This window comes from Condylura cristata, unplaced genomic scaffold, assembly GCF_000260355.1.
Source record: "Condylura cristata isolate star-nosed mole 26May11 unplaced genomic scaffold, ConCri1.0 scaffold00010, whole genome shotgun sequence".
Classification (NCBI taxonomy): Eukaryota; Metazoa; Chordata; class Mammalia; order Eulipotyphla; family Talpidae; genus Condylura; species Condylura cristata.
This window is the reverse complement of record NW_004567111.1, coordinates 58318584-58331035: the sequence shown is the minus strand read 5'-3', so window position 1 is coordinate 58331035 and position 12452 is coordinate 58318584. Positions and strand designations below refer to the sequence as shown.

The window sequence follows — 12452 nt, the reverse complement described above, 5'->3', positions numbered from 1 at the left end:
TAGAAATCCATCTTCTTGTAGGTAGGAGAGATGGATGCCAGCTAATTTTTAGGTATAGTGGGTGTCTATGGGTAGGCTTGCAGCTGATTCATCTATGATCACAGGACAGGGATAAAGTTCATGGGCACCTGAGCAAATAGATGGTCAAATATGGTGGTCCAGCTTGGAGTGTTCTCAGTTTTCTTAAATTGAATTTGTCTTTTAAGATTTAGCCTCATCATTAGCTCTTAAAACTAAAGACTGTGTTGAACACCTATAAAGACATCTTGGGAAAATAAGAACACATGTGTTCAGGATTATGGTAGCGCCTTTCCCTCCAGAAGAAAGCCAGTGGAATATCACTTAGCAATCAAAAAAGGATAAACCCATGTCTTTTGCAGCAGCATGGATGAAACTGAAAGGGATAATGTTAGTGAAATAAGTCAAAGGGAGAAAGAAAAATACCAGATGGTGTCACTGATACATGGAATATGGAGAAACCATTCTAAGGATTAGATGAAGTCAAAGGAATCAGGTTTATTTGAGTGATCATTTTAAACTGGGAAATGAGGCAGGGGAAGGAAAGAACATGCTATCCATGACATTTATACCAGTTTGGATAAGTCTATCCCCTGGGCCCAGTCTCATACATACCTACATCCCTAAAATAACTCTGGAAACGATTAACAACTGGGGAAGGCCCAGATGTGGACTTGTGGAAAGTGTTCATCTCTTGTTAGCCATTTAAATGCTGTAATGGTTACCGTTTCTTATGGTTACCGTTTCTTGAGGTTTCTTAAACCTCAAGTTGAATTTTTCATTTGTCATATATAATTCTCTAACAAACTGAGCAAGCATTGCAATTATGCCAGTTGTTTAGATGGGGACACCAAGGTTCAGAGGCATTTAAACTATGATAAAACACAAGTTTGAACTCAGACCATTCTGATTCTAGAATCTAGGCTTTTAACCACTGTGTGATCTGGTATGATTTTATAAGGTAAAGGATTTGAAGTTTGAAAGGCTTAACTTCTTTTCCTTACCTACTCTTTTCCAGTGCTGTCACCTTAGGGGAATTATTTTTTTGTACTCAAGAAAGTTTCCTTATGTGTAAAATGGAAATTATAGTATCTGTGCAATATTAAGGATAATAATCTACCTATTAGATATAATGAATGTGGGATACCTGGGACTCATCCATATACAGAAGATGCAAAACAAGTGTTTGGGCATGAAAAACATACATCCTAATATATTCCTTTGGACTGTACAGCTTGAACCATTTGATATTTCACACTTAGTGAGACGTTTTTCATGTGGATGTCTACTCAAAAAATAACTCATGACTTAAAAGTTTCCACAGATGTGTGGTAAGCTAGTTGTAATTTACATCCAAGCAGATGCCCAGCAGCAGAGACCTGTGTGTTTGTGGCTTACACATTTGACTTTTTGCAGGAGCTTAGTATTTTTAGTTGAGTTGTATAATGGTGTCAGGTAAAAGAAGAAAATGAAGATGTTAAAAACTTGTACAGTATTAGTTGTTCTCAGTCCTAGTAAAAATACTTTTGTCATCATTTTCTGGTGACTTAGTTTGTGAGATTACCAGTCATAAAATGTCATATACAAAGTGAAGGTAGCTGACATCCACTTCACCTCTGAGAACTCACAGGTAAGAAAAAGCCACTAAGTAGACATAGGCAGGACATCTACATAGGAGACTGAAAATAACCTAAACCAAGATGCAAGGAGTTGGTACTCCTAGTCTGTTAAAGCTTGAACATATGTGCCTTTGAGGAGTTTGGTGAAAATGAATACACAAGAGAGGAACAAAGGGAGTTCATGCACAATGGAAAGCTTGTGGTGTCCTCCCAGTCACCCTACCAGGTATTCTCTGACCTATTGCTCAGGTCACGTAGAAACCCAAGGAAACTCTGGACTCAAATCTGTGGGATCATCTGTGCTTTTGCCAGCCCCCAGTGCCAGAGGAGCTGCCTGGTCACCAGTTGCCCCCACAGACCAGTGAGGTCTTCATTTGTAGGCTAGTCCTGGGAAGGATGCTAGCCTACTGCTTTGAGAGACTTAAATTGTTTATATATACAGATGCCTCTCAGAAATCTTGCCTTATGTCCCTCACACTCTAGGGGCTACCCAACATACAATAATCCCAATTGTGAATAGAATTTTGGAATATTACCTGTTTATTTTTCATTTTAGTCTTTTCTCAAATGTTACTGATTACAAATGGTTAAATATTTTCGCTTTTTTGTTGCCATGTTTATGTTTTTATTGTTTATTATATGTCTAAAGTTTTCTTTTTTCAAATTCTTAAAGACCCCAGCATTTTCCTGAGCAAGTGATACATAATGAACAGTTTGTTTAGAAAAATTAATCCACTGACAACAGAGATAACAGGCAGAAATAGAAAAGCTTGATTCAAAAGTGGACTAGATGGAAGAGAAGAGGCTAGATGAGAAAAGCTACCAGAGGGCTATGTGCAAAGAGGCTAAGACCTGCTAACAGATTGCTATAAGAATTATTTTCAAATGGCATCAGTGTCCACATGATACCAAGGAGCATCAAGGCCCACACATAAAGATGTCTGATTTCTGCCTTTTAAATGAAAGGTTCATTAGTTCTGTTAAGGTAGTATTTGTGGCCCTCCCTGGTGGCGCTGCAGACTAAAGCACAGCACTAAGAAGCTAAAGCCACTTCAGCATGAGTTCGATCCCCGCCTGCCTCCGAGGTGACCAGATGGCACCGCAGACCCCTCCTGACCCGCCCGCTGCTCCCCTCAGCAGTGTACTTCATCACTTGGCCTGTTCTGCTCCCCACTCTGTCTCTGGTGAATCTTCTCACCGCTCCTGCATCTCTGGCCTGTACCCCAAATAAATAAATCTTTTTAAAAAAATAGTATTTGTAATTCTTAAATTGTTCCAGCTAGGCATGTGTGAACTACCTAAATACCACCTGTGCAATTTATCATGTGACAAGTACAATACATTGCAGTGGTAAATGCTCATGATAAAAATTTTAAGAAAATATAATTGTTTTTATTAATAGTTGTTCCTATAAATGTTGTCCCATATGTTTCATTATTATATGGAATTTTTTTTTCTCTAGGTCATTGTTTTTCAGACATACACAAATCACAGTCACATGCCCATTGAAGCAAAATACATTTTTCCTTTGGATGACAAGGCAGCTGTGTGTGGTTTTGAAGCATTCATCAATGGGAAGCATGTAGTAGGGGAGGTAAGAGGAAAAATGCATAGTGATTGCTCTTTGGTTTCAAAGTCAGTTTCCTATTTACCCAAACTTATTATCTGAGTTGCGGCCTTTTCACAAAACAAACGTAGTCATTTCACACAACTAACATGCCCAAGCACTTATAAAATTATCCTTTCAGCCATTATGCCCTGATGAACTTGTTTCTGTCCCTGCTTGCCATGTCTTCTTCGTCAGTCAAAAATGAGTAAATTTAATATCAAAAGTGTAAGAGAAGCAGCCTGGAAAATTGGTGAAACCCTTATATGTTTTTGCAAAAACTGATCCTCTGCAACCTGTTACAGAAGAAGACTGAAATTACTCTAACTTTTTAAGAAAAATTATAATAACAAAAGAAACATTTAGCTTATTCTCTGTTTATTCTAAGGTTTAGATATTACATGTAACATCTCACGTACATATAACATCTCATGTACATCTCATGTACATGTACATATAGCATCTCATGTACATTATAAGGTAAAATAATCTGTAATTATTTTTGCTCTGTATAAAGTCCCAGACGTTTTTTTCACTATTGACTCCAAAATAGTTTGGTCCCACTTAACAATAATTCTCTTTAGTTGGCCTTCTCTGATTCAAATTCTACTAGATGACTTATCTAATTGTCATATAATCAACAATTATGTTTCCATTTATTTTAGAGAAAGTCTTAGTTTTTTATTTTTATCAAGCTTTTAATAAACATTGAGGAAATTTTCCTTATTAATGTCTGAAGTCATATTATGACTGGTATAAAAATCATCTTTTCTAGATTAAAGAGAAGGAGGAAGCCCGGAGAGAATACCGAGAAGCCATCAGTCAAGGCCATGGTGCATACTTGATGGATCAGGATGCACCGGTAGGATGTGGTTTTCATCCTTGCTTACTAGAAAGGGAAAAAGAGTTGGAAATGATTTGAAAAATGAAGTACTTACTAGAAAAGCTAGGATAATTTATGCTATTTCAAGTCCTTGAGTTTTGCTTGCTATTAGCCAAAGGATGTCAAGCTGACCAGACTTACCTAGCTTATTTAAATCAAGTTGGAAGTAGGTCAGTATTACCAAACAAATAAGGAGAGCTCTTTCTGTCATCAGAAAATGAGTTTTTAAGAATTTAAAATAGAAAGAAGCATTTGGGGCACATAATTTTCATTTGATATAAAAGTGTAATATACTTGCACTTCCCCTAGAACTAAGTTTCCTAGCAAATTTACCAAATTGTAACCCAGGGAGGTATTTCTGCAGTGTCCTAAGATAGATTTAGATTCCTTTGTTTTAATAAAAATGGAATATGGGCCCTCCCTGGTGGTGCAGCAGGTTAAAGCACAGCACTAAAAAGCTAAAGCCACTTCAACATAAGTTCAATCCCTAAACCCAGAGGTGACCCACATGGCGTGGCAAACCTCTCCTGACCCACTGCTCCCCTCAGCAGCGTATTTCATAAGTCCACCTGTTCTGCTTCTCACTCTGTCTCTGATGAATCCTCTCACTGCCCCTGTACCTCTGGCCTGTACCCCAGCCTGTATGCATGAATAAATAAATCTTTAAAAAAAAAAAAGGGAATATGGAGAATCTGGAATAAGGAACAGCTACCATGTCCACTGGGTTTCTTTTCTAAAATATAAGATGTTCTCAACGTACCTTTGGCAGATCCTAGATTGCAGTTTCTAACTAGTATCTCAAGTAGAGATATATGTTTTTTAAAGACAGGACTGTATGCTTCAGCTAATCCTCTAATGATGACACATGGTGATTGGATTGTGAAGCCTTGATGTTTAGAGAGGGAATTTTAAAATAATTTTTCTATAGATATGAAGGATAAATTATTATTTTTGACATCTGTGGGTCTGCTAGACTTATATGGCCTACTCGGGCCGCCATTTTGGTTATATATAGTCTACATTCCAATAGAAGGTCAGAACAACCTGATCGATCAGTTATCAGACTGATTGTAATATACTAGACCCTACAAGGCTCATTTCAAATTAAACAAGAGCAGGATGCTTGAATGCCCTGGGGTAGTGGGTATACAACATGAGACATGACTGGGAACTGGGGGGATATGGGGTTGCATGGCTTTGCCTCCCAGAGCCTGATCAGCTGAATGCCTTGAAACATGGGTGGGGATGTGGGGTATGGTTTCCGTTGCAATATGGGTCATCAAGCAGATAAAAAAAACTTGGTCAGCAGACTCACCTGAAGCCCTAGATGACATAAGCACAATTTCAGTTTCACCCACTCTTTTTCTTTATTCTCCTACCCCCACATAATTGATGCTGTATGATTATTCTATCAGTAAAAAGGCCAGGATCTTGCTCTATCAGCAGCATCCTGCATTGTACAGCCTGCTCCATGGCTACCATTTCTTTGACAGTGTGGTGTTGTTCATGCAACAGACATCTAAGATATCCTAAGATATCCTTTTGCAGAATGGGAATAAGCAAGGAAGAGGAGATTATAGGATAGTTCTAATGCTATCCCCTGGCCAGACAGAGTGTATATATGAAGGCCCAGGATTCATTTGACAGACTGCCATTTAACTGAGTGGCAGTTAATGATTATTGTCATAATTGAATTGGTCTTCATGTTTCCTCCTTGATTCTACCATATTTTCCTAGAAATATGATCCACAGGAAAACAGTCTTCACAAAGGTTATTACTTATGAGTAAAGTCTGGTGAGAACTGTTGTTAATAGAAGCCTTTGGGTCTCTCAGAATGTTTTTTGCCATCCAGTGACTGTAATGTTCTCACACTATAATATATTACATCATTATAGATATGTATTTCTTAGTCTTCTGGTAGTTAGTAACATTATACTCAAATGTAGGATATATATATAAACATACATATATATACATAAACACAACATATGTAATATAATATGTGTAATATTCGTGTTATCAGTAGAATATTATTTTGTTAATATATCCACATGCATGATATGTGTGTATGTATAAAATGTTCCCAACTATCAGAAGACTAGCAGACTGACTTTAGACATCAAAGGGATTGAAATAACAGTAATTTGTAATTCAAATGTTGCACAGAGATTTGTTAAGATTAAAACCTCTTTATATTGAAAAATGGTATAACATCAGAGGAAGCATGTCTTATAGTGGAAAATAACAGATGTACTCTCACACCACTTGCTAGTGCTCACACATTGTTTGTTCAAAGCTCTCTTCTCTCCAATTTATTTCTTTGCTCCATTTTCAGCAACAGCTCTCTAATCCTTTACCTTTTTCCTTAAACTAGCAGCTTTATCTATCAAGGAATTTACAAATTCCTTTAGCCTTCTTTGCTCCAGTTCAGAAGGTAAATCTTCAGCTTTATCTGTTCCTTCCTCCCTGATTATTTTAATGCTAACCCCCTCTCTTGTATACTTTTTCTGATTATGAATGAATTTTTCTAGGACTTGATCCACCAATTATTTACTCTCACCTATACTTGCAATATCTCCCTCTCTATATGCATTTCTTCTTGACCTATGTACCCTCAAATCTCTGCTTCTTCTTCAACTACCCAGCCACTTTCTTTAGTAGGAGACTTACCTTTTTACTACTCAATCAGATCACCAAAATACTCCCACTGAGACCCCCACCACACCCCATTGCAAGATTATCTAAGGATGAATCTTGGAACACTCACCTTGAAGTGTTGGATGAAAACAAGATTCCAAGGAAAACCATCCTAATACACTAAGAAAACTTACATCTAATTTAAAATTATGTAGCCTTTTCTCTAAGATTGCTTAGGTTAAAACACAATAGTGGTGTTCTATTTTCTGAGGGTAATAGTTTTTGCCTAAAATAATAGAATCAAATTTATGTTTGTTCACCTGACTATGTGTATATAAACTAAGTTTTAATACATTTTGGAGGCAGGTTAAAAGGAATAAGGTGAAGTATTCATTTAAATAATAATTTAAAGCATAACTACAAAAAATAAAGCACACATACTTATTGGGTAGTAAGTCTAAACTTTACCTCATTCCCTTCCCCTACAAATTGCTTCTTCCTCCTGTTATCTCAATAGTGGTTTTCACATTTACTTAGTCGCCAGGTAGCAAATATGGGAGGCATCCTTCATTTCCTTTCCCTCTCCTCTGTTGCTCATATCCTGTTGATGGTCTGTTAAAGTTTTCTGCTATCGGCCCCCCCCCCCCCCCCGGTGGCGCAACGGGTTAAAGCAAGCACTAAGAAGCTAAAGCCACTTCCGCATGAGTTCGATTCCCACCTGCCCCAGAGGTGACCACTTGGTGTGGCAGACCTCTCCTGACCCCCCCGCTGCTCCCCTCAGCAGTGTACTTTGTCGATCTGCCTGTTCTGCTCCCCACTCTGTCTCTGGTGAAGCCTCTCGCCACCCCTGAGCCTCTGGCCTGTATCCCAGTTCTGTGTGCACAAATAAATAAATCTTTTAAAAAAAAGTTTTCTACTATCTGTCAGTGGAATCTGCCCATGTCATCACCTTTCCTATAACCACTACTTTAATTGAGGGTCTATCATTATGCCCTGAGCTCATATTTTAATAAGGTGTGGAGGACCCTCTAAGACCTGGCAGGGCTGTTTTTTCAATCTCATCATACTATTCTTTCTCTCATTTTATATTCCAATAAGCCTAAACCATGTATAGTTTCCCAAGACAGTACTCTCTGTGCTAGTTGGGATACTCTAAGTTCATTTGCTTGCCTGGTTTATTAAAAAGTTCTTTTTTTAAAATCTGAGCTTAAGCATCCCTGCATTTAAGAAAAAAGTAACACTTTTCCTTTCTTCCCCCAGGAGAGGTTGGTGCCATTGCCTCTGGCTGCCATGGCAACCAGTCATATCTGTCCAGTAACTGTTAATTAATATTTATAAAGATGGAGGTAGATCTTATACACCCAATATTTAAGCAGATAAATAACAGGAAAGTTTAAAGAGTTAATGGGAAAATAAAAAGAAAATATTACTGCCAAAACCCAGGCTCTAGATAGTACCCAGCATCTGGAGAAAAGATCCTTTGTGAATGCAAACCTCCCTGTGTCGGGGACCCTGCTTTCTGATCTGAAGTGTTAGCTCACTCTTAGCTGTAGGAATCTGTCATTTCCCTTATCCTGTTTGTCCTCAGAAGGGCTGTCTTAGAATTCAGTTCTCTTGGCTGCCTTACAACACAGCTTTCTTTCTAGGTCAAGTCAAATAATAATTATAATTTTGTAGATTATCCAGTTTGCTGTAGTGGAAGTAACATGTATCTGTCTACTTTCAACACAGAAACAGGATGCATCTCTATCCCATTAAATGGCAGTCTCTTAAATGAACCTTTTATACACTTTAAGGGAAAAATTGTTAACTGTTTAATAATTATCTCTGTTGTTTATTCACATCCTGCAAATAGTTATTTTTGACATCAAGAGCAATCATTTACCCCTTATGTCTATTTTTATCATTAGTACTCTGCACTCCTAATCTGAATGTATTAAATTTTCATAGCAGCCTGGTTAAGTAGAATGGCTGATGTGATTGGAAATGTTAAGAGAATTTCTGTGTATTAAGAACAACAACATCCAGGGCCCTCCCTAGTGGCACAACAGATTAAAGCACAGCACTGTAAAACTATCTGAAGCCAACTGCAGGTCAAGTTCCATCCCTGGCCATGGAAGTGACCCACATAGCACAGCAGACCTCTTCTGACCTGCCTACTGCTCCCCTCAGCAGTGTATTTCAGTACATCTGCCTGTTATGCTCCCTATTCTGTCTCTGGTGATTCCTCTCACCCCCTCCCCCCGCACCTCTGGCCTGTACCTCAGGGTTCTTGTATGCATAAATAAACAAGTCTTTTAAAAAAAGAAAACTTAACATCCAGTCTCTACCTCTTTTTTCTTGCCTTTAATGTCTTTAAGATCTTCTTACACAATCCTCAATACCTCATTAAAAGAAACAAAATATTTTTTTGAAAACAAAATGCTAAATCTACTGTAAAGTGCAAAGCTAAACTTAGTGGAATGTGCACTAGCTGCACAGAGGTGCTACGGAGGTCAGAAAGACCTCAAGGTCTTCCCAAGGGGACCGTGTGGTGGCTGTCCTGGTGGCAGAGCCCCGGCTTCTGGTGGGGAGAGGCCATAATGACATTCCCCCATAATAGGATTCTGCTGCTCGTGACCTCATGCCCACCAAATGGGAATGGCTGACAGAATGTGTTTCAAATGGTTTATGTTACAAGAGAGAACAACTACCATAGGATGTATATGCTTTTGAATGAAGAGCTAAGTAATATGTTTCTTGCAGGACATTTTTACTGTGAGTGTTGGAAACTTACCTCCTAAGGCGAGGGTTCTTATCAAAATCACCTACATCACGGAACTCAGCATGCGAGGCCCTGTCACCGTCTTCTTCATGCCAGCCACTGTAGCACCCTGGCAACAGGATAAAGCTTTGAATGAAAACCTTCAGGTTTGTATGTTCAGGATAAGATTTAAAGAAGTGTTTTGTGTGTGTGATAAGCCCCTTTGATTTATGCATAGGGAAGAGAAGCTGTCTTAAATTATCTTATTTCATGAGCATCAAGTTTAGCTACTGCCATTTACTTCAATAATGCTTGTGTGATGACAGGTAAGTTCAGTGGGTACTCTTTATTCTGTTTGACACTTTAAATGTTTCATTTTTCAAAATTGTGTCTGTACTGCATAATCATCATGCGGGATGTACATAAAGGTAAAGAATTCAAGTAAGTAAGAGGAAAATTGAAACAATCCTTAATTCCATGACTATATATAGGAACCCAAAGTTATTGCATGTATATTCTTTGAGTCTTTCTACATTGTGCATATTTATTCAAATGGTATGTCTGTCATATGTGTATATTTGTGTATGCATACGTATATACACAGTTTATCTATTACTGTCATTTCACAAACAAAAGCTCTATATCGCACTACTCTAAGCTGAACCCAGTTGTCTCATTGCTCCTGTGGGCACTGACCTTGGTGGAATTACATTCAGCCTATAGTCTCCATGTGAAACCTAGTGGATACTTAATTACTGTATATATTTCTCTTTTAACAGGATACAGTAGAGAAGATTTATATAAAGGAAATAGGAACAGAGCAAAGGTTAGTATGGGAAATGTAAATAATATTAAAGTCAATAACTTAATTGGTATTTAGATATGAAACAGCTACAAGTAGTTGTTTAAAATTTAAAATAATAGACTAAGACAACTTCCTTTTCATTTTTAATAGCTTCTCTTTGAGCATGTCTATTGAGATGCCACATATGATTGAATTCATTTCTAGTGATACACATGAACTGAAGCAAAAGGTTAGTGAATATTTACCTTTTTCTTGAGTTCCCATTTTAACACTAATTTTATTTTATCAAAGCAATACACGTACAAGGTTTAAAATGTTAAATAGTATTAATAATGGTATCTTTTTTTCCACCCTGAGTCTAGACTCTAGACTACCCTGGGCCTCCTTTCACAGCTTTTTCTCTTTATTCTCTTTATTGTTTTGTCCCTCCATTGGCAGAACACAACCCCACCTCCTTCCGTCCCCCCCATTAAAGCCCTCAGGAAAAGGGTCTGGGCAGCAATGTCTAAAAGATCCTTCCATGTGCTGTTCTTGACCATCTGGTGACACATTTCATCTCAGGTTAGAGAGCCTTTCTCAGGGATATTAGAAACCTTCTCCTCTATGGTTTAGTGTTGTTTTCAAAAGTTAAATGATATTCTTATCCTCCATCCTTTGTATGTAATTTTTGTTTCTTTTATATTTAAATTCTGCTAGGATTAGTGATCTTCCCTTTAACCTGGTATTTAGAAATACCATTCTAGATTACTCATTATATATGTGATTGACAGTCTTTAGTTCCAGAAATTTTTTTTTAAAACTATCTCTCTTTTTTTTTAAAGATTTATTTATTTGTGCATACAGAACTGGGGTACAGGCCAGAGGCTCAGGGGCAGTGAGAGGCTTCACCAGAGACAGAGTGGGGAGCAGAACAGGCAGATCAACGTAGTACACTGCTGAGGGGAGCAACGGGCGGGTCAGGAGAGGTCTGCCGCGCCATGTGGTCACCTCGGGGGCAGGCGGGAATCGAACTCATGCGGAAGCGGCTTTAGATTCTCAGTGCCATGCTTTAACCCACTGCGCCACCAGGGAGGGCCCTCTCTCTTTTTTTTTTTTTTAAGCTTTATTTATGCATACAGAACTGGTCTACAGGCGATAGGTGCAGGGGCAGTGAGAGGATCCACCAGAGACAGAGTAGGGAGCAGAGCAGGCAGATTGACAAAGTACATTGCTGATAGTGGGCAGTGGGTGGATCAGGAGAGGTCTGCTGCGTCATGTGGATCACCTCCAGGGTAGGGGATCAAACTCACACTGAAGTGTGTGAGGCTCGCTTGCTGCACTTTAACCTGCTGCACCAACAGGAAGGGCCCTAAATAAGCTATTTATTTTCTCTTTCTGTCATGTTACCCGTATTTAGCTTTGTTTCTACATTTTCTATCTTATTGCCCATCTTACGGTCTTGTTCTATTTTCTGGCTGATTTTCTCAGTCTTACCTTCCAACCATACTACTGAATTTTTTTTGTCACTTCTCATGGTTTTTGCTTGTAAACACTATTCTGCTCTATGAGTATTACTTTTTTTTTTTAATACACATAATTTTGTGCATTTTTCCATTTCAGTTGTAATCCCCTTGGCATTCCCATCACCAAATCACCCATGTGCCATCACCAAAGTCCAGTGCATTTCCTTCCCCCCCACTGTTTTTGATCCCATTCCCTACTCCACCCCCCAAAATTTTCTCCGGTATATAACTGTTCATCATCATCATCATCATCATCAATCATCGTCATCATTATTATTATTATTTTCTCACCTGGTCTGTTATACTCCTGCTATGAGTGAAACCATTTGGTATTATTCCTTTTGTTTCTGGCTTATTTCGCTAAGCATGATCTTTTCCAGCTCCATCCATGTTGCTGCAAAAGGCATGTGTTTCTTTTCTTTTGGTTGCTGAGTAATATTCCATTGTGTATATGTGCCACACCTTTTTTTTTTTAACAGTTTGTTTTTACATCATTTTGAACATTTTTTTTTTCATCTCAATTATAATCCCCATGGATTTCCTATCATGAAGTCACCCCTGTACCATCACCATAGTCCCGAGCATATCCCTCCCCACCCACCCCCCCGTTTTTGATCCCATTCCCCACTCCACCCCCA

General features: G+C 38.4%; 1 protein-coding gene across 1 annotated transcript in view; it reads left to right on the top strand.

Moving 5' to 3' along the window:
- PARP4 (poly (ADP-ribose) polymerase family, member 4) overlaps nucleotides 1-12452 on the top strand; it is a 116601-nt gene that overhangs the window by 49701 nt on the left and 54448 nt on the right. The window contains exons 16-20 of the mRNA XM_004680362.2: nucleotides 3100-3231; nucleotides 4019-4105; nucleotides 9510-9674; nucleotides 10287-10333; nucleotides 10463-10541. Of these exons, the coding sequence (XP_004680419.1) occupies nucleotides 3100-3231; nucleotides 4019-4105; nucleotides 9510-9674; nucleotides 10287-10333; nucleotides 10463-10541 (510 nt within the window). The remainder of the gene's footprint in view (nucleotides 1-3099; nucleotides 3232-4018; nucleotides 4106-9509; nucleotides 9675-10286; nucleotides 10334-10462; nucleotides 10542-12452) is intronic.